General features: G+C 41.6%; 1 protein-coding gene across 1 annotated transcript in view; it reads right to left on the bottom strand.

The window, feature by feature from the left end:
• Nucleotides 1-25,404, bottom strand: part of stk32c (serine/threonine kinase 32C) — a gene marked incomplete at its 3' end in the record, with an annotated part of 55,685 nt that overhangs the window by 13,574 nt on the left and 16,707 nt on the right. The window contains exons 2-3 of the mRNA XM_083694522.1: nt 16,832-16,887; nt 4,486-4,637 (exon numbers count right to left, since the gene is read on the bottom strand). Coding sequence (XP_083550648.1) covers nt 4,486-4,637; nt 16,832-16,887 — 208 coding nt within the window. The remainder of the gene's footprint in view (nt 1-4,485; nt 4,638-16,831; nt 16,888-25,404) is intronic.

Genomic DNA, 25,404 nt, shown 5'->3' with positions numbered 1-25,404 from the left:
TGTCCATCAATAATTGATCTTTTTGCTCAAACACTTGAGTCAGAACACATAATACTCTACTTGACAAGCCCATGGATACTGCCAATGTGCTGAAAGTCACCAGGGAATTATTCTCTACAGCATGCCTATTGCCTATACACTAATTACATTGTAGACCAGATCGTCACCAGATATAACGCAATATCATTCTCATGACCTGAAAAGACTGAAAGCAGGAACACAAAGACTATTCTAGAAGGCCTGTTCCCATACAAATATGCACACTAGTACCAAAAACCAAAAACAACCACGCTCTAGACCTAATATTGATTTCCTTTACTCTGTGCTGCTGTGTTCATTTTCTCAAGCTGGAGGAAATGTCAAGCTTTTTCTCAAACATTTTTCTTTTCACTGAGTAAGCACGATATAGACAGGACATTTGACTTCATCTTCAGACAGAACTAGTAAGTATCCAAAATCACCACAGGAGAGCCGGAGCAACTGAAAAAAGGATTTTGGTCAATGAGAGGCTCCACAGGAAGGCTACACAACGAGGCTAGCATGATTGATACGATCTATAAAAGTTATTTTAGAAACTCTTCGCCACTCTCTCGTGGCTTGGTAGGGGACCAGGCTGGCAATATTATGGTACAAATAATGAGACAGCTGCTGCAGGTTTGGGGTCCGTGGGTAAACGCAACTCTGTAAAACATACTGGATCTTTCAGCTACAGTATCTGTTGTTTCCCTTGAGTCGATAGACAGGAACAGCTGTGGCCTCGGAGTTTGCCAGCTTTCCTCCCTTTTGTTGCCCAATCTGGTCAATTTGATGGTGATGGCAGACAGCCGGTTGTGGACGTGCTTCTTGCCCACATGCTTTGACACTCTTTGTGACGCATATTTGACAGCTAGCGATATGCTTTTAAGAAGGGGGAGATTAATAACATATCTGCACACCTGATAGTCACTGCAGGTGCAAATGGAAAACGAAACCATAAAGAAAAACTCCATGCAACACTGCTTACTTAAAGTCAACGTGTTCAACAATCACCGACATTTCGGTCAAGAGACGTTTTTTCAAAGTGTAAATAGTCACAGTGTGATTGTACACACACACTGTATATGTAAACATATAAACACTTCGGGTGAAGGGGGAGATCAACATGAAGGAGAAATGATCTGAGAGGGTATTCACAGTCAAAGGATACCAAGAGATCATCTCAAACTTTCTGGGAACACTGCTAAGCATCCTAGAGAGTGAAGGAAACAAATTCCATCCAAAGTGCCTACATTGGGTATTGTTATGAGCTTGTGAGAGTGTTTGTTTATGGTTTGCTTCACACTAATATAATATGGGCTGAGTACTTTCTGAGATTCCCTCTGAAGTTGACTTGAATACCAGAAAGAGGTGCGATCTGAGCTCAGTAATTACCACATTGCCAAAATGATGATGTCTAGTGTCTTCATAACTAATGACTTTCTGATATGCCATAGTTACAGAGGTACAGAGTGGAGCAGAGCCGAGCAGGAAAACTAGCACAGAGATGGGCTGGCAGCCGTACACTCCTTCAGGGAATTACAATATAAAAACCACACAGGCCTACCACTACCACCTCATTAAAAAGGCTTCAGTTTATTCTAGTGAGGGAGCTTCACTGGGAGACAAAAAACATCAAACTTTAATCATCATCAAGAACTTTGGAAGACATGAACTTGGATATATGACTTACAGCAATAAGCTGCCAAGTGGGGTGCCACTTTATGTTTGTGGTGTATCTGCTCATATTCGACACATGATAATATAAATGTAACACTTGGATGTATGAAATGATTGATGCTATAGCAATTACTCACAAGAGATAACCGGGTCCAATATCATTCTACCAATTACACAGGAGTAAAGTGCTTTGGAGTAATATGGCGTGAACATTGCTGCCAGCCCCCCCAATTACATTTAAAATGTATGCTGCGCACCCAGGAGATGGCTGAATAATGAAACTGGTTCCCTTTGTAGACGGATCTGGTGGCACCAGTCATGTGATTTGAGTGTATTTAAATGTGGCTGATACAAAGACTGTGATCATCTGATCTTCCATTGTGAATGGTGATCAATGCCCCCCTCTCTCCGCCCGGAACACCTATTTACAGTTGAATGAGCATGCCTGGTGGACATCCTTATAGATATCACACCTCGCCTGTTGTCAATTCCTTTGCTATTGAAATGCATATAGTATAGGCCAACAGCACTCTCCCATTTATGTCTCAGATGTTCCATATTGGCATTTTATTTAAGGACAAGATCAGCCAGTTTCTCGGGTTAGGTCTTCTGTGTTGTCCTTGACACACAGAGTGTTAGACTTATGGTTAACCTTCCATTCGTTTACAGTTTGTTTATTTTGTATGTCTCTTTAAAACTATTAAATTGGTTAATTTGTTGATACTCCATTTTAATTTTTCCTTTGTGCATTAATGTGATGTTCTACGCTAGATAAAGGTTCTGTTAAAACAACACAACATAATCGTGACCAGGTTATCACAGAGTTCACCATTAATGTCTAATGTTCACATGCATCGTTAACAGCACGTAGACTCGAGTCATCGACATCAGGTATTGCACTATGCGTAAATTCCTCACGATTCTTTGTAACTAAAATAGCATATTGGGTATTCTTAATGGGACCTATGATCCGATATGATCGAGTGTCTGTCATGCAGGGTTGAGCAAATCATTATCAATCATTATTAATCATAAAATATATTTTGGAGTTAGATATAATGTAATGTTAACTTGTGTTAGTTGGTTATGTGACCATTAGTGTGTAGTCTATCATGTCCATAACCGTCTGAAGTTTACTGGGGAATAAATGTATGTCTTTATTATTAACCCGTCCAGTCGTTCTCTCTCTTTTCAATAATCCTTTGGATTTCTACCACTCCTTCAGTGTTTTGTACCACTTCTTCACCGTCACCTACATATCACACTTATAGAAAGGTTAAGCTTATCTGAGAAAACAGTGCTCTTTTAATGTCTGTACTGAAATGATGCATACCGTACCGTACCGCATGTTCTGTGTGGTGGCTAGTGCTTACGTATTGTATGCTATGGTATTTTGGTGGGGCAACCTGACCAGGGAGGATGCAAACAAACTGAACAAACTTGTCAAGACAGCTAGCTCTACAACTGTAAGTGTAATGGCAAAATAATGGTCTGGATGGTGTGAATTAAACCAGTGTAAGCTTGTTTACATAGTTAGTACATAGCATATAATATGCATGTATGTATGTATGTATGTATGTATGTATGTATGTATGTATGTATGTATGTATGTTTCAAGGTTTACGTTATCCAATAACCGGCTTTTGGCCGATAACGAAAAGCCGATAAATAAAATCGTTGCTGCCCAAATTGTCAAAAAAATAAAGAGAGACCCCCATCCCCAACGGACCCGTGAACAAAGACACCCGAAACCTGACAGGTTGCACAAAATGTGCTCTCCGATGATTGAAGAGGAAATTGTTGTTAAATGCACACATCTATAACGTTGGAGTGAATGACTGAATGTGGCATGATGAACATGACTGTGAAAAAAATCACGTCATAATATTTGGTTAAAATGTTTGATGTTATAATGCTGGACATCCTCTAGACGTGGAAAATAGTAATCGGGACAAATAGACAAAATGTGATGAGGTGTTCACCCTGCTCCATCTCAGATTAGCTCTCTCTCGCTGTTTGATATAGGCTACTGACAACTGTACATGCCCCGTTTTCGAGAGAGCCGTTTATCGGGTAACTTGAGGCATGAAGACGCAACAGACAGGCTGCGATGTTTTGCCTTTCAATCAAACATGTCATGTTGTTATAAGAACATTGTTAAACTTTATTTTATTACAACTTTACAGGCTAATTTCTAATCTGTGTTGATGAATTACCATAATCTAAATGTGTTTTTGTGAATCTGACCGTGGGTGGACGCTCAAATGTGTGCATACAATGCATATGGATTTCCGGTAAATTTCTCAAATGTCCGATAAATTTAAATCTTGTCGGTCACGTTGTCCGGCGGCAAATGTTCTAAACAGAAACCCTGTTATGTATGTATGAATGTATGGATGTGTGGATATAAGTTGTTTGCTGAATTGTTATTGTCTGTATGTTTGTCTTATGTTATAGCCTTGGTGGCAATTGAACTTCCCATGGGGGATTAATAATGTAATATCTAATGTAATCGAATCTAGCTAATGATTATATGTGTGGTGCAATGGACTCCTGGTGTTGAATGGATATCCATTCTCTCTGATGAGAATGGTACCAGAACTTCAACAACTATTTTTGCCTCTATGCTACAATCAAACTGTCATCCTAATGACAGATTGAGGGATTTAACATGCATTCCCCCCTCATGAGAAGTAATCTCACTGGGTCTCACACAACAGACACAAGTGTACAAGCAGAAACATGCAGACCACAGAAACATGTAAAAGTGAAAAAACACAGGATAGTCACCAGAGGTTTACTAAAAAAACATGTTCAATTTCCTGTAGGATCTCTAGCTCTCTAAAGACATTTCGGACCTCGTCACGCTCAATGCACTGTTGTTTGTTCATGTACTTCATGGCGTACATCTTCTCTGTGTCCCTCTTCTGCACGATGCACACCTGCAAGGGCGACAAACACAAAACAAAGACAGAGTCAACCACTTACCAATGCACACAACCTCTGAGAAGCTCACAGACACCATCAACTTAGTATGCAAAGACATAGGACATAACATGAGATAGAATCACTCCATCGTAATGATGAATGCTAGCACTGCTCTCCATGAGCAGCACACTAGGCTATTGGGAGAACACACACAAGCCACCTCATTACTTCACTCACTGGAATTAAAAATTAAGTGAGCAAAGTGGTGAAACGACAAGGTAACTAGTCAAAAAGAGCACAGGACTTGGTCAATGTTATACTCATTACTGTGGCCAATCGTAGCTACTCAGCTACTGCTGCACAAATGAGCTGCTGTAGCAGGATTAACACTTGTTAAAACATTTATGGTTGACAATGTTTTGATTGAATCACAGTTGGCTTATATGCAGGGACAGACTTAGGGCCCCAATTTTCTTCCACTAAAGAGCCAGAGTTACAGAGACAACTCTGGCAACCACACAAACATACATTTGATACATTGTTCACTGATGTCCAACGAGGGCAAAAAAGGAATGTGATCACAGCTAGCTGACACTCATATATTGTTTCCGGGCGAATGATACAATCTGTGCCTCACTTAGTGGCTTGTTCTTGGCAGTGATGGAAATATTTTAACACGATTGCCCAAAACCAGTTGACAACTACTTTTTCATTGATTATCTCATACATAAACAGATTAATATCTTACTGATTTATTTATTCTGTATCCTACTAGTGGCAGTCACCCCAACACTTGTTTTGGTAAACAGCTGAAGGATGGGGCTAGAGAAATGTAACCACTCTTAAATTCCTAGATATAATACAGTGTTTGTTTACAATTTTATTTTGGGTCTAATGGGGTAAGACAGCTGAACATAAGGCATTTATATTCTTAAATACTCAAGGGCTATGTATAATTATTATGTCTAAAAATGGATGTACCAAACCCAGATTGCTCCTTTAAAATGAGTGTCAAACGCTCAATTTTGGAACATCATATTGGTAGGCTTATACTGCAGTATAATGCTGAGATGAACTAGTGGTCTTTGTACAATCTATTTTGGAGTGCATACGACTGATTATACAACAGGTTGATCAAATCAATCATTGTGATTTTTGCATTGTGATTGTGATTCCGATACCCACGATATCAGCACGGGTACTTAATCACTTTCACTTGCAAAATGTGTACATATGCCATAAACACTCAGTGCCTACATAAAGGTTATAGCAAAATGTACATACATACCATTTGTTTTCAATAATGAAAACGTTGCTAGACCAATAGAAGGATTCTGACAATAATGGTTAATTCATGGTTGCTACACTCCTCAAAAACCGAACTGGCTAGATTTTATTCGCCAACCAAGTGGAGATTTGGTTTGTTTACTGGGTTGCCATGCCAATCATAGTAGAAACCTGTGCCCCTAACTACGGTAATAGTTTTATGAACTACATTTATAGACGGAGTGCATAAACCCAATATATTTACATTATAAACCCATAAATATACAATATATCATGAAAACCCCCCCACTGTTTTGTGAATTGTTGCTGTCGGTGTAAACCTGTTGTATAAAAGTAATAACTCACTCAAGAGTGTGCTATAACTAGGATATCGTAATGGATGTGCCTCGTGCCTATGACCGCATCACAGCTGTTATCCACAATATAGCACACCCTATATATATAAGGAATATAATGCTACTTTTTAGGACATGGAAAATAATTAAACAAATGTGTTGGCTGATCTAACATACATTGTTAGGCTACAGTATATGTTATCCTCAATTATTGCAAGCCCCCCCACCAGTAGTAAGTCCACCAGTGCCTATATAAAGGTTATAGAAAGTGCATTTTTCCAATCAAGTTGACCAGGTGATTTGCTTAATACTGGAGTTTGGGTTATCATTGAAAATATAAGGCAGCGAAAGATACAATTTGTCATCATAAACAGAGCCATGATGTGTTTTAGAACACACTGTTAATACCTGCAGTATCTCATTCCAATTGATTGGTTTCCAACCAAACAACTCACAAATAATTAATTTACCTATGGTAAAACAAGTAAATTGTCACCTCAAAGATAGTTAACAGTGTATCTGATAAAGAAGGAGCACAATCAGACTAGACCAGGCTCGGTTTTGAGGGTTACTAGGGTGCCAAAGGCAGGCAACATTTGAGTGTTCAGATGAAGTACAAAGTAACGACTCTGTGCTGTTCTAGAGCCATACAACAGAAGGGTGTATAGGCCTATGTAACTAAATTGAATTGTCCACAATCGCCCAGGTCTGCTCATTACCGGCTGCCAGATGGCTGCTTTACAGCGTTAGAGAAGAACTGACAGGAGGAAATCTATTACCCCTCCAAAATGCAATCCAATTGCCATTCTCCCTTCCCCTTCTAGCGAGAGCTCAAATGAACACTTCTCTCCATCCTGCTCTCTGTCCCCCTCTCTTTCCTGCTCGGGTTTTACCTGCCTCTCTGTCTTTGTCATAGCTGGCCCATTACAGTATAAACGCATAACATATCCCTCCTCATCCTTATAGGTGTACTTTAGATTGTAAGGCAGGAGTGTGAACATACAGTATGTGACAGACAGGGTTCGAACCTGGCCCTCCTGCATAGAAGACCCAGTTGTCCATCACAAGGCTAAGCAGACATCCTCAAGCTCTGAGAGTGACACTTCAGTTTAGAACTCTCAGGCAGGGCTACCTCATCAAGAGAGCGTGATTCTAAATCACATCCGCTACTGTATACATACAGTACTGTAGGTAGAGGACAAGTCTGTGGTGGAGGAGGAGCAGCATGCAGTGGCTAGCTTATCCTTCACTGAATCCTGTTCAGAGAGTGGAAGGGTTCAGTGGGTGAAAGTTGTCTTTAAATCTGTGTACTATTTTAAGGTTCTCTTTTTACCCCCTCCTAACACACCTGGGGCCTCTCCATGGCAACACTGCAGATCGTGGCCCTCCCTGGTCCCCTGTCGCCCGAGCTACTGTAGCCCTGTCCTGCACACAGACCCACTTTCTCCAGCTTGGTGTCATAGAGGGAGTGCAGCAGCCAATTCAGCTGCACTGTGCTTAATGATGGTGAAAGACCACCTGCAACCTTGCGAACCAGAGTCTAAGGCCCTGTACATATAATACATCCTTCCTTCTTCCCTTCCTTGAAGTCGATAGGTTGGTAAAATCAATGTTGTGGAAAGATTGATTTGACCAATCCAGTCATGTTAGATCAGTGATTACGTCAAGGAAGGGAGGAAAGAAGGATGCATATCTAAAGTATTTGAACAGGGCCTAAGGCTCCTACTGCTGTTTTCCTGCTGTTCCTTTGCTGCTCTAAATGGAGAGCTTTGATTACAGATGAAGGCGTTTACTGTCCATCAACCAACATCCTATCAAACCCACAGTCATTCTACATCTTAGACCTCTCACTTCAGACATTATGACCAGTCAGAAATGTGAACAAAGCGTTTATTCATATATTCATAGAGCACATTTGCAATTCAATAGATTTGACCAATAGATTAGATGGAAAGATTCTGTATAGGCAAATTCTGACATTTCCATGACTATTAGCATATGAATATATACTGTATAGAGATGAAATGGTTTGAGATGGGAGTGGACAGATAGATTACAGTGACAGTACTGGCTGAGGACTGAGGCACTGGCAATGACAGTCAGACCGATGATGCTTTTTCTGAGGGGGTATTAGGAACCAAAGTGAGCATAATTAATTCTGAACACCGGTATCTCTAAAATGCTAATGAGCGGCGCAGTCCAAAGCATAATGATCCCGCCAGCTAAATTTCATTGTTAAATATTCATTTTGAACACCTGCTATTCACCCTCAATTCAGATGTAGTAAAAATAAATTAAAAAAAAGAACAAAAAAGGGATAAAAGGTCAATCAGGAAAGGCGGAATATGTACTTTAGGTCTGGCTGATTGGACCAATTCACTCTGAAGGCTGTCTGGGGCTGTGTGACTTCATGAAGCCATGGATAATAAACTGGCACAACAGTCTGTGCTGCCTCAGGATTCTGTGCTGCCTCAGGATTCTGTGCTGCCTCAGGATTCTGTGCTGCCTCAGGATTCCACAGTTTCTGTGGCAGGAGCAGCGTCGACTCGTCATCACCCAGAGGTGAGGCGCCCAATGTTGTGACAACGTTGCTGTAATCTCTGACCACCAGCTGCACGGCACACTAGCTTATCTCCCCTAAAGAGCGCTTTAGAGGTGGGCTGGGCAGACACATCCGTTGGCCAGGTTGGATCTATTGATTTTCTCTCTGGACAATCTTGGGAGTGTGCAACCGTTTGATGTGGAAAAGATTCAAAAGGGAGAATGGAGGCAGGAGATGAAAAACACCTGTCCTTATGGGGTACCTCAAAGAGTCCAAGCCCAAAGAAATGTTCCGTCACCGGAAAGGCTCCATCGCAAACTGCAATTGTTTTGATGCTATTTTTCCCTCCACAATTATAATCTCTCAGTGTTGAGAAACCAGAAAACAACGAATAATGAGGAAATTACTAGACTTGGCAGACACTCTCCTGGGGGAGTTCTCCGGAGGTCAGTTTGAGTGGTTGGCAAAGGTTTAAAAACACATTCCTGTGATTGAATAGACATTAAACAACAAAACCCAGAATAGAGACAAAAGAGGCCATCACAACTTGAACGTATTCATCCATACACTTGTTAGAACTTTGAGTATCCTTAATGAGAAGATTATTTTCAGCAAAAAACTAAATAATGCTTGTCATGAGTTCTGATGGGAGCAGCCACTTATGTAAACTCTAAATGTTTGGAGGGTGTTGCAACAGTAATCATCATCCATTATCTAGCCCAATCCCTACATCCCTCCAACCCATCTCTCTCTCTCTCATGCTAATATAACTGAAATTCTTAATTGGACCTCAAAATGTGACAGATATGGTGGTATGACTGACAATTCAAAAGGAAATAGGCATGCTGACTTGAAACTCTACCAAGCAATGTCGGCGGGAAAATAAATAAATAAATAAATAATAAGGGTTTATTTGACAAAGCAATAGAGCCTGTCACTCAAAAATGCCTGTAAAATATTTGGAGCAGCCTATATTATTAACAAGAATAAATACATTATCACAAGGAGCTGAGATTTTGCACAGATTAGTATATTAAACTCACTGAGTTCTCAAAATACCAAATACCCACGAGTCAAGGTTGACAGTTATGCAGTTATTAAAATGTTATGCATTTAACATTAATTGCGCGCAAGGGATGTTTTTGTGGGGGTATCAACCAAACTTTTCTCTGCACTTCGACGTACTGGGGCACAAGACCAAAAAATATATTGAAGATTCATTGCTCAGCTCTTACAGTCAAAACAATTTAAAGATTACCAGTTCCTCAAATACCTGTTTTATGGAGCAATAAATATTTCATACCCTACAACAGAGCTTTGTGCTATCACAACTTATGAGGATACAGAGAAGCCAAGAGGGGAGTAAGAGGGCCGGCTCCAAATGAGGGGCATCAAAATACTGTATGGAAATAGGGGTGACCCTTTATTTTACAGCCCGGTACAAAGCAGGGACTTACATACAAAATACTGTATGGAAATAGGGGTGACCCTTTATTTTACAGCCCGGTACAAAGCAGGGACTTACATACAAAATACTGGGTAAAATCCAGTTATTACCTGTTAATTGCATATTAATTATTCTCACTGTTTCTTTTTGAATCATGAAGGGCGGCAGGTAGCCTAGAGGTTAGAGAGGCCGGCAAGCAATCGGAAGGTCACTGGTTCGATCCTCACCCCAGGAGGGAGCAGGAAATGAGCTGGTGACTGGAGGGATGCTGGCATCATATCCTTGTTACCACATCTTTTCTTAGTAAATACTGGGTAAATGCTGAAACAGGGCTGTCAAATATAGGGTTATCGGAATGGGAAACCATACAGAGATCCATATCTGGATCTCTAGTCCCATGTCACATGAATTACAGTTGAGTATCTGGGTCTCTAGTCCCAGGTCACACTTGGCCTGGAAGTGAACATTTTCAGCTGCTACATGACTGGTCTGTCCTTGTGGATCCGGTTTTGATCCAAGTTCCAGTCTGGGATTTGTTCTGCTGTTCAAAGGCCATTTCAATTCATGATACAGTATACAGTGCCTTCAGTAAGTATTCACTCCCCTGGACTTTTTCCACATTTTGTTGTGTTACCACCTAATTTAAATGGATTTAATTGATTTTAATTTCAAATTAATTGAATTAATTGAACAAGTCACTCATAAGTTGAGTCCATCTGAGTGCAAGGATAATAGTTAATGTGATTTTGGAATTAATATGTTTGTTTTTATAGGGTCTCTGAATTGCATAGGAATCAATTACACACTATGTAGATTAGGATGTCACTGCCAACTCAGCAAATATCATAATTTTCTCTTGATCCTGACAAACTCCCCAGTCCCTCCCAGTGACAAACATACCAATAACATGAGGCAGCTACCACTATTCTTCACACAAGGGATGGTGTGGAAACTGCATTGCATGTGCACTAAACTTAATGCTTTGTTAAACTCTTTGCTGTATCATCAATTCATTGTTGCAAACACAATTATGGATGTTACATTTACACTTATGGCATTTAGCATTTATCTAAAGCGACTTACAACAAATACATTTGTCTTAAGTGAGTAAATCATCTATCCATCAGTCATCATAAGAAAAAGTAATCTATGCTAAATTTTTCATTAAGGGATTCTCTTCGGTCACTTGGTAATATAGACCTATTCTGAGTGACTGGGGATGATGTTGTCCCATCGACTGTGCTTTTTCCTCCCATTCAACTTTCTAGATTTTTGTCTCCCCAGGCCTCAGGGTAGTATACCTAAGCAGTTTTGTTCCTCTCCATTTGCTCAGTTTATAGACAACCTGATCCACACAGTGTGTTATTGATTCCTATGCAAATCAAATACCTTATAACAATATTCATTCCAAAATCACATGAACTATTATCCTTGCACTCAATTTAAGTTATTGCGTGACTTGTTGAAGACATTTTTTTTTAAGTTTGAGCTCATTTTAGGAGTGTTATATCAAAGGAGGTGAATATTAATTTAAACTTTTAATTTTTAATTAATTAGTAGTATTTATTTATTATTTATTTCTCACAATGTGGAAAAAGTCCAAGGGGGTGAATACTTACTGAAGGCACTGTATACTCAGGATTCTTGAAGAATATGACTTATGAATGCATAATGAGCTCAGTACAACTTTCTTACCTTATTATAACCCCAAATATAAGGTTGTTTTCTTCATTGTTTGTAAACAATGTATTTGCATTGTAAATGCATTTAAAACTATAATTTCAATATCATGGACTGTAAGACCAGAGCTCTGTCTTCAGTTGAGAGTGGGCAAATTTCCCCACCCCCGTCTTTCAACTTTATAGATAAACAAGTGGTGAGCCAACCATTTGGCTGAAAAACGAATCAAGGATTCTTGATTAAGAAAGTATAATTTGTTTCTCTACATGTTCTCTTAAATCATGAAAATGTCAGATAATGACTTATCAGGCTGAGCATGCACCCATATTCCTCAGCCCCCTGCCCTCATGTCTCTGAGCTCCATCTGCTTCATCTCCATGTTAGTAGCAAGCTACAGTACTAACCGTGTACTTATAAAATGCTTATTAGCTCAAGTATCACTTCTTAAAAATGCTCTTTCATGTTGCACTTCAAAGTGTGCCTGCCTGTCATCATAATGAATAGTGGATCCCCAAGGTTGGCTTGGGATGTTTACCTTCTAAACCCCCCCCCCCCCCCCCTCTCATTCCTTTGGTTCCGCTATACTCTAGTTAGCAGCCCTACTGTACCAATTGTTGTTACAAGTGAAGGGAAGTGAGGGTACATAAAGCATCAGTGACAATTATACACAGGTGCAGGTGATAATGTTCACGATGAGGTGGCACAGTGGACGGCCGGAGGGAGACACCTAGGGACCGCACTGGGGAGTGTGACCCCCATCGCACACACGCACGCACGCATGCACGCACACGGGCAAGGAAAATATGCTTTTTTTAGGCTCTGATGAACCTGTCAGCCACAGAGAAGAAATAATTCCCTCTTTATTTAATTAATTCAGGAAATGAAAGTATTTACTGAGCTTGGGCAGCCATTTGCAGAGCTACATGATGCACTATTAAGGCAGGCATGGACATTCATAATAGAAAGCAGGGACTAGGCTGTTTGAACCACGGCTCAGAGATAGTGGGGCTTAACTCTGAAGTTTCCTCTGGAACTCTACTCCTAGAGCAGAGAAAGGATGAAAAGCTTTGTCTGACTATTCCTTCAAAACAACCCCCCCAGTCGTATACACTACACAGTATCACAGCCTTTAAAGCTGTATATAAATAAATACTACATATTTTCTTATAGAGGCAGAGCCAACAATGGCCGCATGCTTTACCAGAATATTTAGGATCATGGATTGTGGAAAAAAAAATCTAAATGATCATCTCTGAATTTGGTCCATCATATTTTTCCTTCTCTTCACTAACAGTAATATCTGACGGTGATAGAGGAAAAAGTGTGAGTGTATGTAGTGGAGACAGTTTGGAACCACTCTCCTATAATCAGCAACGTTGCCTAAGACCCTGAAAACAGGTGTTAGCTCCCCGAGCTAATGTCTAGACTTCAAGGTGCATGTTGTCCATGTGGGAGATCCGGCTTCAAACCACAATCAGTCTCACAATTACTCTTGACCGTAGAGATACAGGTATACCAAAAGGTTGGATCCTGCACATAAAAAGGTCTGTGAGGCAACTAGATACACATACCAAGATGATAAAATACAGCTAATGCTGGAAGCAGGCTTGAATATAGAAAAAGGCACTCATAAGCAAACTCCTAGAACCTGTGCTTTGATTGCCTGGCTTGTAGACAGATTTGTTGGCTCCAGCCATGTGATTTAAATGCGTTTAAATGTGGCTGAGACTAAGACAGTGATCGTCTCATCTTCCAGTGTGAATGGTGTTCAATACCCCCATCTCTCAGCCCGAAATACCTATTTACAGTTGAATGAGCTTGCATGGTAGACGTCCTGAGGAAATTGCGCCTTGCCTGTCGTCAATTCCTTTTATGCAATTGTGCTATTGTAATGGTATAGGCCAAGTACATTGTATAGGTGAACTGGCTCTCTCACACCAATGTTGGGATGGTATTTAAGTACAAGGACAGCAAGATTTTCTTTCTCGGTTAGCCTATAGGCACCAGTCTCCTGTGTTGTCCTTGACACACATAGCATTAAATATATGGACAAACTCACACAGGGATGAGCAAATCATTATCAATCTTCATTAACCATAAAATATATTTTGAGTCAGATATAAGGTAATGTTAACTTGTGTTAGTTGGCCATGTGACCACTTGTGTAGAGTCTGCTTTTATCATGTCCATAACCATCTGAAGTTGTACAGGGGAATAAATCTGTCCTTATTCTTAACCTGTCCAGTCCTTTCTCTATTCTTCAATGTTTTTATCCCAACTCTTCAGGCTATACAGTTGTACAGTAGCAGAGATGTATTTCTGGGCTAATAAGTTGCCCAAGGCCACACACACACTGCTCTCATCCTTCCACACTGCAATCCCAGTTATCATCTGCAGTCTGAACACCTGCATAAGGAGAAAAACCTTCATAACAGGAGTAAGCCTTTACAGCCAGTCCTTATAACCAGGGTAATTCCTCCTCCATGTGAGTCTGCCCTGCAGTGCTGTCAGATATAGAACTCTCACAGAGACCAGTCATCGACGTGACCTTTTACCAAGACGTGGTGGACAGCTCCCCAATATGACAAACACATCACCAGCACAAAATACTACCTGTCTCTGTGTCCTTTCTCTCTGTATGCTACCTCCTCAGTCCCTGTCACAGCCACAGAACAGGCAGGAGCCATATCATAATGAGGGTTCGCCCAGTGCTCCACTGCAAGGACCTTTAGACTGTAAACCCACCAGCTGAGCTCCTCCAATCACCTCTGACCTCAACCAAGCTCTCTGACATGTACGCACCCCCGCTATCCCCACCCCTTCTGCCAACTGCTGCTCTCCACTGAGCCCCAGTCCATCCACCCGCTGGCATTAAGGAGCTGTTTCTGCCTTTCTTGTCACTGTCTCAGGTGACAGTCCCCCATGCTGGGCTCCAGGATGTGCCCTCCCCTGCCCCCATCCAGCCATTCGCTGGTGCCTTAATGAGACCCTGCGGTGCACGGCCCGAGAGAGAGAGAGAGAGCGAGAGAGAGAGCGAGAGAGAGAGAGAGAGAGAGAGAGAGAGCGCAACAGGGGAAAGGCAATTATTCCGCAGCGGGCTGTATATGGGCCATTCCCCTTGTACCCTCAGGCACAGCAGGCTGCTCTCAGCCTCAAACCGGCCGCATGGCGTCTCCATCTCTTGCTCAATCATCGGACCACTCCCCCCTCCACTGTCCCAACCCCCCTACAGGAGGATAGCCACTCCTACAGAAGCAGCTGGTGTCAGCATGTCTTTTAGAAAGCAGGGGAGAGGTGGTACCTGCAGGTGTCCACAGTTCCAAACAGCTCTCCCACTGAGCAGCTCCTTTCATTCCCCTCCGGCGAGCTCCTGCTCTCAGTGCTGCCTGGATACCTACCCCATGCCACCGCAGAGACAAGAGGCCCACTACCGCACGCACACCTTGCTCACAAAAACCCACAGAAATACACAGCTTTGCCACTGTGAGTGCCTATTTCATTGAAAACACAAACAAATGAATAACCTAACTGTGTTGCATAGCACAAACACACCTCGTAACACTACCAACACACACACACCTTATACAGTCTACTGTGAGAATGTGAAGATCATTCTGATCATCATCTGTCACAGACACAGACGCATGCAGGAAATACCACACACTCACACAAATTATGTCTTTCTATGAGTGGAACTATACAGCAAAGTTTACTGACTGCAAATATCTCATGAAGGCTATTTTAAAGCTAAAACCATTCACTAAGACCCATTTACCAACTTAGAAGACTTACAACATATACGTTTGCAAGCCTTGGGAACAAGGCTAGTTGAAGGCCAATTCCTTGATCATAACTATGCGTGCGCATGTCTGTGTGCATGCATGCATGTGCTCTCCCTCTGGCTTTCCATATCCACATCAGTGTCTCTTACTTTAATTGTCCATTGGTGTCTCATGACTCAATATGTCTTATAAATACGGCCAGTTTCTGAGGATTTCATAGCTCACTGCAGGCTCCCTCTAACATCATAAGGGAAGTGACAGCAGCTTGGAGGAACGAAGCAATAAGTAAAATTAACATAAATTCAGATGGTAATGTATTCTGCAACCGGGGCTGACTTGCCTCATAAAAGAGGCACTTATTTTCCAAAAGATTGCCGTTTTGAAAAGAGCAAAGTCAAAAATTTGCAAAGACTTGCATAGACAGATGTATAATGATGAACAAATATTAGTCATGACATATCAGCATACCACAGATAAGCTTTTACAATCTTCACAGCACAATCGGAGTCATCATTTGACATTCAGGCAATGCAATGGAATCATAACTAGGTCTGGATACCCATATTCCATAAACATGAATTCTTCATACAGCAAATGGAAAGCTCTAATTACAAGTACTGTTGTGCTAACATAAGTGCAATCCAATGACAATGTCATTTGAGAGTTGAGACAGGATTCAGGGAGTTGTGGTATTTGGTCTCACCACCCACACACCCTCCACCCCCCCCCCCCCACACACACAGATTGAGTTTCGTTATTGAGCATGGCGCAAAATGACAAACTGAGCTATTATGCCTTTCTGTAATTATGAGTAAGACTCACAAGTACTCACATCCCAGGTGACATAAAAAGAAAAAAAAAAGAAAAAAACTAAAACTAAAAGCAGCCACAGTTGAATTAATTAAACACTACGGTTAAGATTAATCGGAATTATAATGTAATTACTTAAGGCCCACTTCACCAAGCCGTCTCTGTTTCCTCGTAAGATATAATGAGTATGTAGGGTAATTAGTGCCATGGAATTACCCACACGGTCCCAAGAAGCGCAGCAGCCGACTGCATTGCTCACACATCCGTGGTTGTAACACAGACAAAGCGTACTGTACATAGAGCAGAAGAGATCTGGATACCTTACCTTTCCGAAACTCCCCTTCCCAATGGCCCGGAGGATTTGGAAATGGTCAAAGTTCACTGCAAAGAGAGAGAGAGAAAATCTGTCACTGACACAGAATGACAGGAGACAAAAAGGGTTCATTGTGTTGCTGGTTTTATGGTAAAAAATAAAATAAAATAAATGAATAAATATGTGAGACAATCATCAACCTATAATGACAACTTGGTATGCCTTGCTTCAGGCTTTTCAGGAGAACATAATGTATTATGTTCTACTGAAAAATAATAAGCTTCACACTGCTAATGAATGATTTATACCCCCCCCCCCCAGTGGTGGCACAGCAAGCATGCCACTGACTCACTCCAGGCTCCTCTTTCAAACTTCCTCTGACTCTTCCAACACACGGATCAGAGCCAGCCTACAGAAACAGTGGGGTCAACAACCCTCCCCTGGGCAGATGCTACCTTATTAACTTATATCTGCTGCTGCGGCGGCATACATGGAACCTGGGTACACCATGGGTCGTGTCTGGGAAGATAAACCAGACCTGGTTTGTTTCACACGTCTTGCTTGAAAGAAGCTAATCCTGAGTGGATTCTTCGGCTCAACATTATGTACATTGCTAATCCTGTCATATGGCAGAGCTCAGACTGTACCACAGAGGAGTAGGAGGAACAGTGGAGGAGAAGATTCGACTGGGAAACACTACTTCACTCATCGCGTACTGTATAAAAATTGAATATATTATATTATACAATGCCCTCCATAAGTAAATGAGGCAGAGAAGCATTTTTTCTTCTTTTGGCTCAACACCTGACTAACCAGAATAACCCGTCAAGCAAATTGTCCCATTGCTTTTGGTACCTTGAAATACCTTGAATGGAGAAACCAACAGTACAAAAAATACCATCAAATAAAAGATGAGAATGTATACTTTAACCTCATAGTAACTGTTTGACCTAAAATTCAAACTTTTGGAGTGTAAAAGAAAAAAATGCTTCACTGTCCCATCACTTACAGAGGGCACTGTGTATACTACAAGATGAAGTTATTTGTGTGTCTTATTTTAGCAGGGTTTAGGACCCTGTGTGTTGACCTATGCCCACACAACGCATTATAACTCATTATAGGTGTACGTGATGACCTATAATGTGTCTTTATAATGCATCATAACATGTTATGTCTATAAGACTTTATTTTCAACTGGAAAATGGCTGATAATAGCTCAGGATAATAAGGAAATTATATAGGATTACAATGCAGTCATATATACATATAACAAGTTTTATAATGCACTATGAATACATACAACTGTATGCTCTAAGTAAAATGTTACCGAGCATACACCCAGCTACTGTGCCCACCGATCTACCTAGATACCGGGAGCTACTCAGAAGAATGGCTCACCGAGTAATGGCCGTGGAAACATACGCAACTGGCACCTGGAAGCCCTGTAAATTGAGTCACTATTTTGACACAAAAGTGTCAGAAGACCTGGCCTTGTTCCATGCAGTGTGGGTAATTAGAAGGGACGCGCTGCTTCCTGTAGCCATCCATTCAGCATCAGAGGGCCCCACTCGCTCCATACGCCTCACTAGCTCACAGTCATGCTGAGAGCTGAATTATGGGGGAGGCGGCTTGCCTTTCATGTTGTAGACCCACAGCTCCCAGACAAGCATTCAGGTTCTATCGCCGGATACCTACTGTAGTTTACTCTTTGACCATGATGACTGAAAAAATTCCCTGCTGGGATGAAGTATGTGTAATTCAGTCCAGTTAAATACATTTCACCAGTACAAACGTGCTTCTGCTGAAAGGTATCTTTCTCCTCTTTCAGGATAAAGTGTTTATTTCACGGATCAGTCATTCTTTCGACAGTCAACCCTGACCAACTAACCTTGCAATTTTGTCCCCACGTCATCAATGAATGTGTTTGCATAGTTTGCTATGTCGTGAGGAATGGATGAGATGTGCATGATACCCAGAATTATGATGTCCTCCTTTTTGGGTGTCATTGGATGTAATGCTCATTTGATGCTCAAGCCAGCATCTGGATGTGTCCCAAGTACAACTTTGTTCCCTGGGCCAGAAGTGGGCCGCTCTGGCTGCCATTCCTAAGCATTATCTTTGCCATGTAAAGGCCAGACCTATCCTAGCTTTCAGTCTCCTGCCAAAGAATACCCACCAAAAGAACTCAAACCAAATCACACTGACCTTACACTGCCTTAATGAGTGGAGGGGCATCAGGTGTGTTGTGTCTTAATTGGCCACACCTGAGTCTAATTTGGTGTCTTCTATAAATGGAGGAAGTCAAAGGAAGCTGATGTGCTACCAGTTTGTATTCTTATCCAATTTCATCCCAAATAAATAAGCATAGATGTTGTTGTATCAGTCCAGTAATTTAGTAACGTCTTAGCCTGGGACACAGACGGTCTGTCTGATGATATCTAGACTCAAGTTGATTGGCTCAGAACTTGTCTTTTTTTTTTTTTTACTTGCCACACTGACACTCATCAAAACCAAATGAGATGAGTCTAGATTTCTTCAGATGGTTTGTATGTTTCTCATCTCATCTGGTTTTGATGAGTCAGTGTTCTACAATCAAACTCTTCTAAACCAGATGAGAAGAGTAGATTTTCCTAAATGATCTGTGTATTTCTAAACACTTGGCTCAGTTAGGTTGGGATGTGACTTGGGATTGTGTGAGACAATTTCACAGGTGCTTTGAAAACCCAAACCACCAGTTTTATCTATTTCAAGATACTGTATATCAAAGAATGTATGATTCATCTTCTCTTTGCCTAGGACTTAATATTGCTTTATTGTTCCCAGCAGTGGATCAACATTCCTCATGTAAGGGTTAGGGCTAGTCCAGCAGTGGATCAACATTCCTCATGTAAGGGTTAGGGCTAGTCCAGCAGTGGATCAACATTCCTCATGTAAGGGTTAGGGCTAGTCCAGCAGTGGATCAACATTCCTCATGTAAGGGTTAGGGCTAGTCAAGTAAGTGGATCAACATTCCTCATGTAAGGGTTAGGGCTAGTCCAGCAGTGGATCAACATTCCTCATGTAAGGGTTAGGGCTAGTCCAGCAGTGGATCAACATTCCTCATGTAAGGGTTAGGGCTAGTCAAGTAAGTGGATCAACATTCCTCATGTAAGGGTTAGGGCTAGTCAAGTAAGTGGATCAACATTCCTCATGTAAGGGTTAGGGCTAGTCAAGTAAGTGGATCAACATTCCTCATGTAAGGGTTAGGGCTAGTCAAGTAAGTGGATCAACATTCCTCATGTAAGGGTTAGGGCTAGTCAAGTAAGTGGATCAACATTCCTCATGTAAGGGTTAGGGCTAGTCAAGTAAGTGGATCAACATTCCTCATGTAAGGGTTAGGGCTAGTCAAGTAAGTGGATCAACATTCCTCATGTAAGGGTTAGGGCTCGTCCAGCAGTGGATCAACATTCCTCATGTAAGGGTTAGGGCTAGTCCAGCAGTGGATCAACATTCCTCATGTAAGGGTTAGGGCTAGTCCAGCAGTGGATCAACATTCCTCATGTAAGGGTTAGGGCTAGTCCAGCAGTGGATCAACATTCCTCATGTAAGGGTTAGGGCTAGTCCAGCAGTGGATCAACATTCCTCATGTAAGGGTTAGGGCTAGTCAAGTAAGTGGATCAACATTCCTCATGTAAGGGTTAGGGCTAGTCAAGTAAGTGGATCAACATTCCTCATGTAAGGGTTAGGGCTAGTCAAGTAAGTGGATCAACATTCCTCATGTAAGGGTTAGGGCTAGTCAAGTAAGTGGATCAACATTCCTCATGTAAGGGTTAGGGCTAGTCAAGTAAGTGGATCAACATTCCTCATGTAAGGGTTAGGGCTAGTCAAGTAAGTGGATCAACATTCCTCATGTAAGGGTTAGGGCTAGTCCAGCAGTGGATCAACATTCCTCATGTAAGGGTTAGGGCTAGTCCAGCAGTGGATCAACATTCCTCATGTAAGGGTTAGGGCTAGTCCAGCAGTGGATCAACATTCCTCATGTAAGGGTTAGGGCTAGTCCAGCAGTGGATCAACATTCCTCATGTAAGGGTTAGGGCTAGTCCAGCAGTGGATCAACATTCCTCATGTAAGGGTTAGGGCTAGTCAATTAAGTGGATCAACATTCCTCATGTAAGGGTTAGGGCTAGTCAAGTAAGTGGATCAACATTCCTCATGTAAGGGTTAGGGCTAGTCAAGTAAGTGGATCAACATTCCTCATGTAAGGGTTAGGGCTAGTCAAGTAAGTGGATCAACATTCCTCATGTAAGGGTTAGGGCTAGTCCAGCAGTGGATCAACATTCCTCATGTAAGGGTTAGGGCTAGTCCAGCAGTGGATCAACATTCCTCATGTAAGGGTTAGGGCTAGTCAAGTAAGTGGATCAACATTCCTCATGTAAGGGTTAGGGCTAGTCAAGTAAGTGGATCAACATTCCTCATGTAAGGGTTAGGGCTAGTCAAGTAAGTGGATCAACATTCCTCATGTAAGGGTTAGGGCTAGTCCAGCAGTGGATCAACATTCCTCATGTAAGGGTTAGGGCTAGTCCAGCAGTGGATCAACATTCCTCATGTAAGGGTTAGGGCTAGTCCAGCAGTGGATCAACATTCCTCATGTAAGGGTTAGGGCTAGTCCAGCAGTGGATCAACATTCCTCATGTAAGGGTTAGGGCTAGTCCAGCAGTGGATCAACATTCCTCATGTAAGGGTTAGGGCTAGTCCAGCAGTGGATCAACATTCCTCATGTAAGGGTTAGGGCTAGTCCAGCAGTGGATCAACATTCCTCATGTAAGGGTTAGGGCTAGTCAAGTAAGTGGATCAACATTCCTCATGTAAGGGTTAGGGCTAGTCAAGTAAGTGGATCAACATTCCTCATGTAAGGGTTAGGGCTAGTCCAGCAGTGGATCAACATTCCTCATGTAAGGGTTAGGGCTAGTCCAGCAGTGGATCAACATTCCTCATGTAAGGGTTAGGGCTAGTCAAGTAAGTGGATCAACATTCCTCATGTAAGGGTTAGGGCTAGTCAAGTAAGTGGATCAACATTCCTCATGTAAGGGTTAGGGCTAGTCAAGTAAGTGGATCAACATTCCTCATGTAAGGGTTAGGGCTAGTCCAGCAGTGGATCAACATTCCTCATGTAAGGGTTAGGGCTAGTCCAGCAGTGGATCAACATTCCTCATGTAAGGGTTAGGGCTAGTCCAGCAGTGGATCAACATTCCTCATGTAAGGGTTAGGGCTAGTCCAGCAGTGGATCAACATTCCTCATGTAAGGGTTAGGGCTAGTCCAGCAGTGGATCAACATTCCTCATGTAAGGGTTAGGGCTAGTCCAGCAGTGGATCAACATTCCTCATGTAAGGGTTAGGGCTAGTCCAGCAGTGGATCAACATTCCTCATGTAAGGGTTAGGGCTAGTCCAGCAGTGGATCAACATTCCTCATGTAAGGGTTAGGGCTAGTCCAGCAGTGGATCAACATTCCTCATGTAAGGGTTAGGGCTAGTCAAGTAAGTGGAGAGGAGGGAGGAACATAGGTGCAAGGAGAGACATTCTAGCTTTCACAGAATTAATTTTTTCATGCATGAAATCCAAGTGATTGATTGAATCCTTGAAACATTGAAACAGTTTGCGTCATGTCATCGGATCAGTAAATAACATTCCCTGTCTCTGATTCCCGATCCAGCATTTTAGGACAATATTGGTCTGATACTCAGTAGCGGATCAGTGCATCTCTCCTTGTCATGCATGAGAATCGGAATGGACTTCACAATGGGGGTGCTGCATCATCCAGGCTTTTTGGGGAGTTCAAGAATGAAGTTGACTTCTCATGTTGACTCATGAGAATGGGATCATTTGTAGAATCGGAATTGGGCGCAACTGTCACCCAGTACTGGTCCCTCACATTTCAACCAAAAATGGCCCAATAACTACAGGAACATATAAGGGCCAGATATCACATCCCAGAGCTGGGCCATAAGCAAAATGGCAACTCTCACCCAGGGCTGGCCTCCCGTATTCAGACCAGGTCTGGCACATATAATACTTGCATTTTCCAGCACTCAGCCATATGTGCCACCACAAGACCAGATCTGGGCCACAATTGTCTGTAGACTGGGTATTGACTTGTGGCCTTATTCATGTAACAGGGTGAAGATGAGTAGAAGTCGAGAGAGCAGAGTATTTTTCTTTTTTTACATCAAGCTGTCGATCAGGGATACACAATTACAATTTATAAAAGGTACTGTCACAAAATTTCCTAGGTATTTCCTGTATCAAACGAGCCCTATTTAAATGGGCTGAAATAAGTCACCAGCTGTAGTCAATCATAATCACTCATAAGAAGTTAAGAGGCCATGCCACGAAGCAAATTTGATTGACACAACTTTCTACATCACCAAAATTGATAATTCAAGGTGCTGTATGTATATTTTTGACCCAGCAGATTGTCACATTTTCAAAAGACCCATAATAAATTCATAAAAGAACCAAACTTCATGAATGTTTTTTGTGACAAAGAAGTATGTGCTCCAATCAATCCATCACAGAAAAATAAGAGTTGTAGAAATGATTGGAAACTCAAGACTGCCATGACATACATGTTCTTTACAAGTGTATGTAAACTTCTGACCACAACTGTAAGTGATGAGTGCAACAAAAATAATGAATGAATTATATATTTGCCAAATTACAGAAATAAAGTACACACGTGTGACAGCATTGCAGAAGAAGAAAAATAATTACACAGTAAAGGTTTTTGCAAAAAAAGTCTGTGGCCCAATGTACATGAAAAAGTCACTTTGGGCCTTGCATGTCCCAAAATAAATCTGAAGTGCACACTTTCTGGAGAACAAAGGAAGGTAAAATAGACAACAAGTCTGAATGTACAGAAGGTCACTGTGTACCATGCGCTTCCATCATGAAAGAAATGACACCTTCTCTCTTGTGCCAATTTTCTAACTTTGGCATGAATGATTTGATTGCAATCCTAAGACATTGGTGAAGGTGTTCATTCGTGAGCCTGGTGAGCGATTTGATTTTAATAATGTTCATTGTGGAGAAGGCTGCTTCACAGCAGTATGTGGAGCCAAACATGGTCAGGACGCGTAGTGCCATTTGTAGTGTTGCAATATTTACCCATCTGAAGATCTGTTTTGCTCCCTCTGAGGACATTTGTGATCAAGAAGAGGTTTTGGATGAACAGCAGCAGTTGTCTTCCAAGAGTGACGTCGTCAAAGCAAGCCTTGAAGTTATCCATCAGCTTTCGGATGAAATCAACATGGTTGTGAATATATTTCTCTCCCTTGGTTTGCTCCAAAACTTTTCGGAAGTGGACAAGCTCTCCCTGGAGATCATTCTTGAAAATCTCCAATTTCCTCTGGAAAGCACAGATTGCTGTTATGAGATCACACAGTGTTGTCTGGAGCAGTCACTGTGCGTACTGCTAGTGCTGGCTAAAATGGGAGGGATGTAAAACGTAAACAACAATACTATTGGTTTATTTGATTGACTTGGTGTACTTGGTTGTCATTGGTGTATTAAAATCAGATCATCTGCTGACGCTATGATGGGGGGCCAATACCACACCCATGGAAAACAAGCTTGAATTCAAGGAGCACTTTTCAAACTGCTCTCACATGTTCGGACAGTCAGCATTCTTTTCACAATTTCACAGTGTTACTTCAACCTCAGAGTGCAAATACCATATAAAACACCAGAAAATCATTTTTTTAATCAGAAGGCTGCATTAGAGGCCTGAAAGAGCATCACTAGAGGTCACAGACTTCAGGCAGTTATTGCATGCAAAGTATTGTCGACCAAATACTAATACTAATAATACTATATAGGAACACTAAAAAGTGTTGTAATTTTATAATGGTGAAACCAATATGTACACAAATACCATCAAATAAAAGCTGAAAAGCTCTACTTTAACTTCATAGTAATTGTCTGATTACAAATCCAAACGTTTGGACTGTACATCAGTTACGCAGGGCACTATACACTCACCGAACACTTTATTAGGAACACTATATTAATACTGGGTAGGGCCTCCCTTTGCTCTCAAAACAGCCTCAATTCTTCGTGGCATTGATTCCACAAGATGTTGGAAACATTCCTTTGAGATTCTGGTCGATGATGACGTGATTGCATCACGCAATTCCTGCAGATTTTTCAGGTGCACTTTCAAGCTGTAAATCTCTCGTTCTATCACATCCCACAGGTGTTCTATTGGATTCAGATCCGGTGACTGGGAAGGCCACTGAAGAACACTGAACTCATTGTCATGTTCATGAATTTGCTTTTTGACATGGTGCATTATCATGCTGGAAGTAGCCATTAGAAGATGGGTAAATTGTGGCCATGAAGGGATGCACATGGTCAGCAGCAATACTCAAATAGGCTGTGGCATTCAAGCGATGATTGATTGGTATTAACAGGCCCAAAGTGTGCCAAGAAAACATTCCCCACACCATTACACCACCTCCACTATGAGAAGGTGTACAGGTGTTCCTAATAAAGGGCTCAATGAGTGTATGTCACTATGCAAACTGTGGAGAATGGGTAGATAGAAGCATCA

Source organism: Argentina silus, assembly GCF_951799395.1.
Source record: "Argentina silus genome assembly, chromosome: X".
NCBI classification, from domain to species: Eukaryota; Metazoa; Chordata; class Actinopteri; order Argentiniformes; family Argentinidae; genus Argentina; species Argentina silus.
This window is presented reverse-complemented; position numbering and strand designations above follow the sequence as displayed.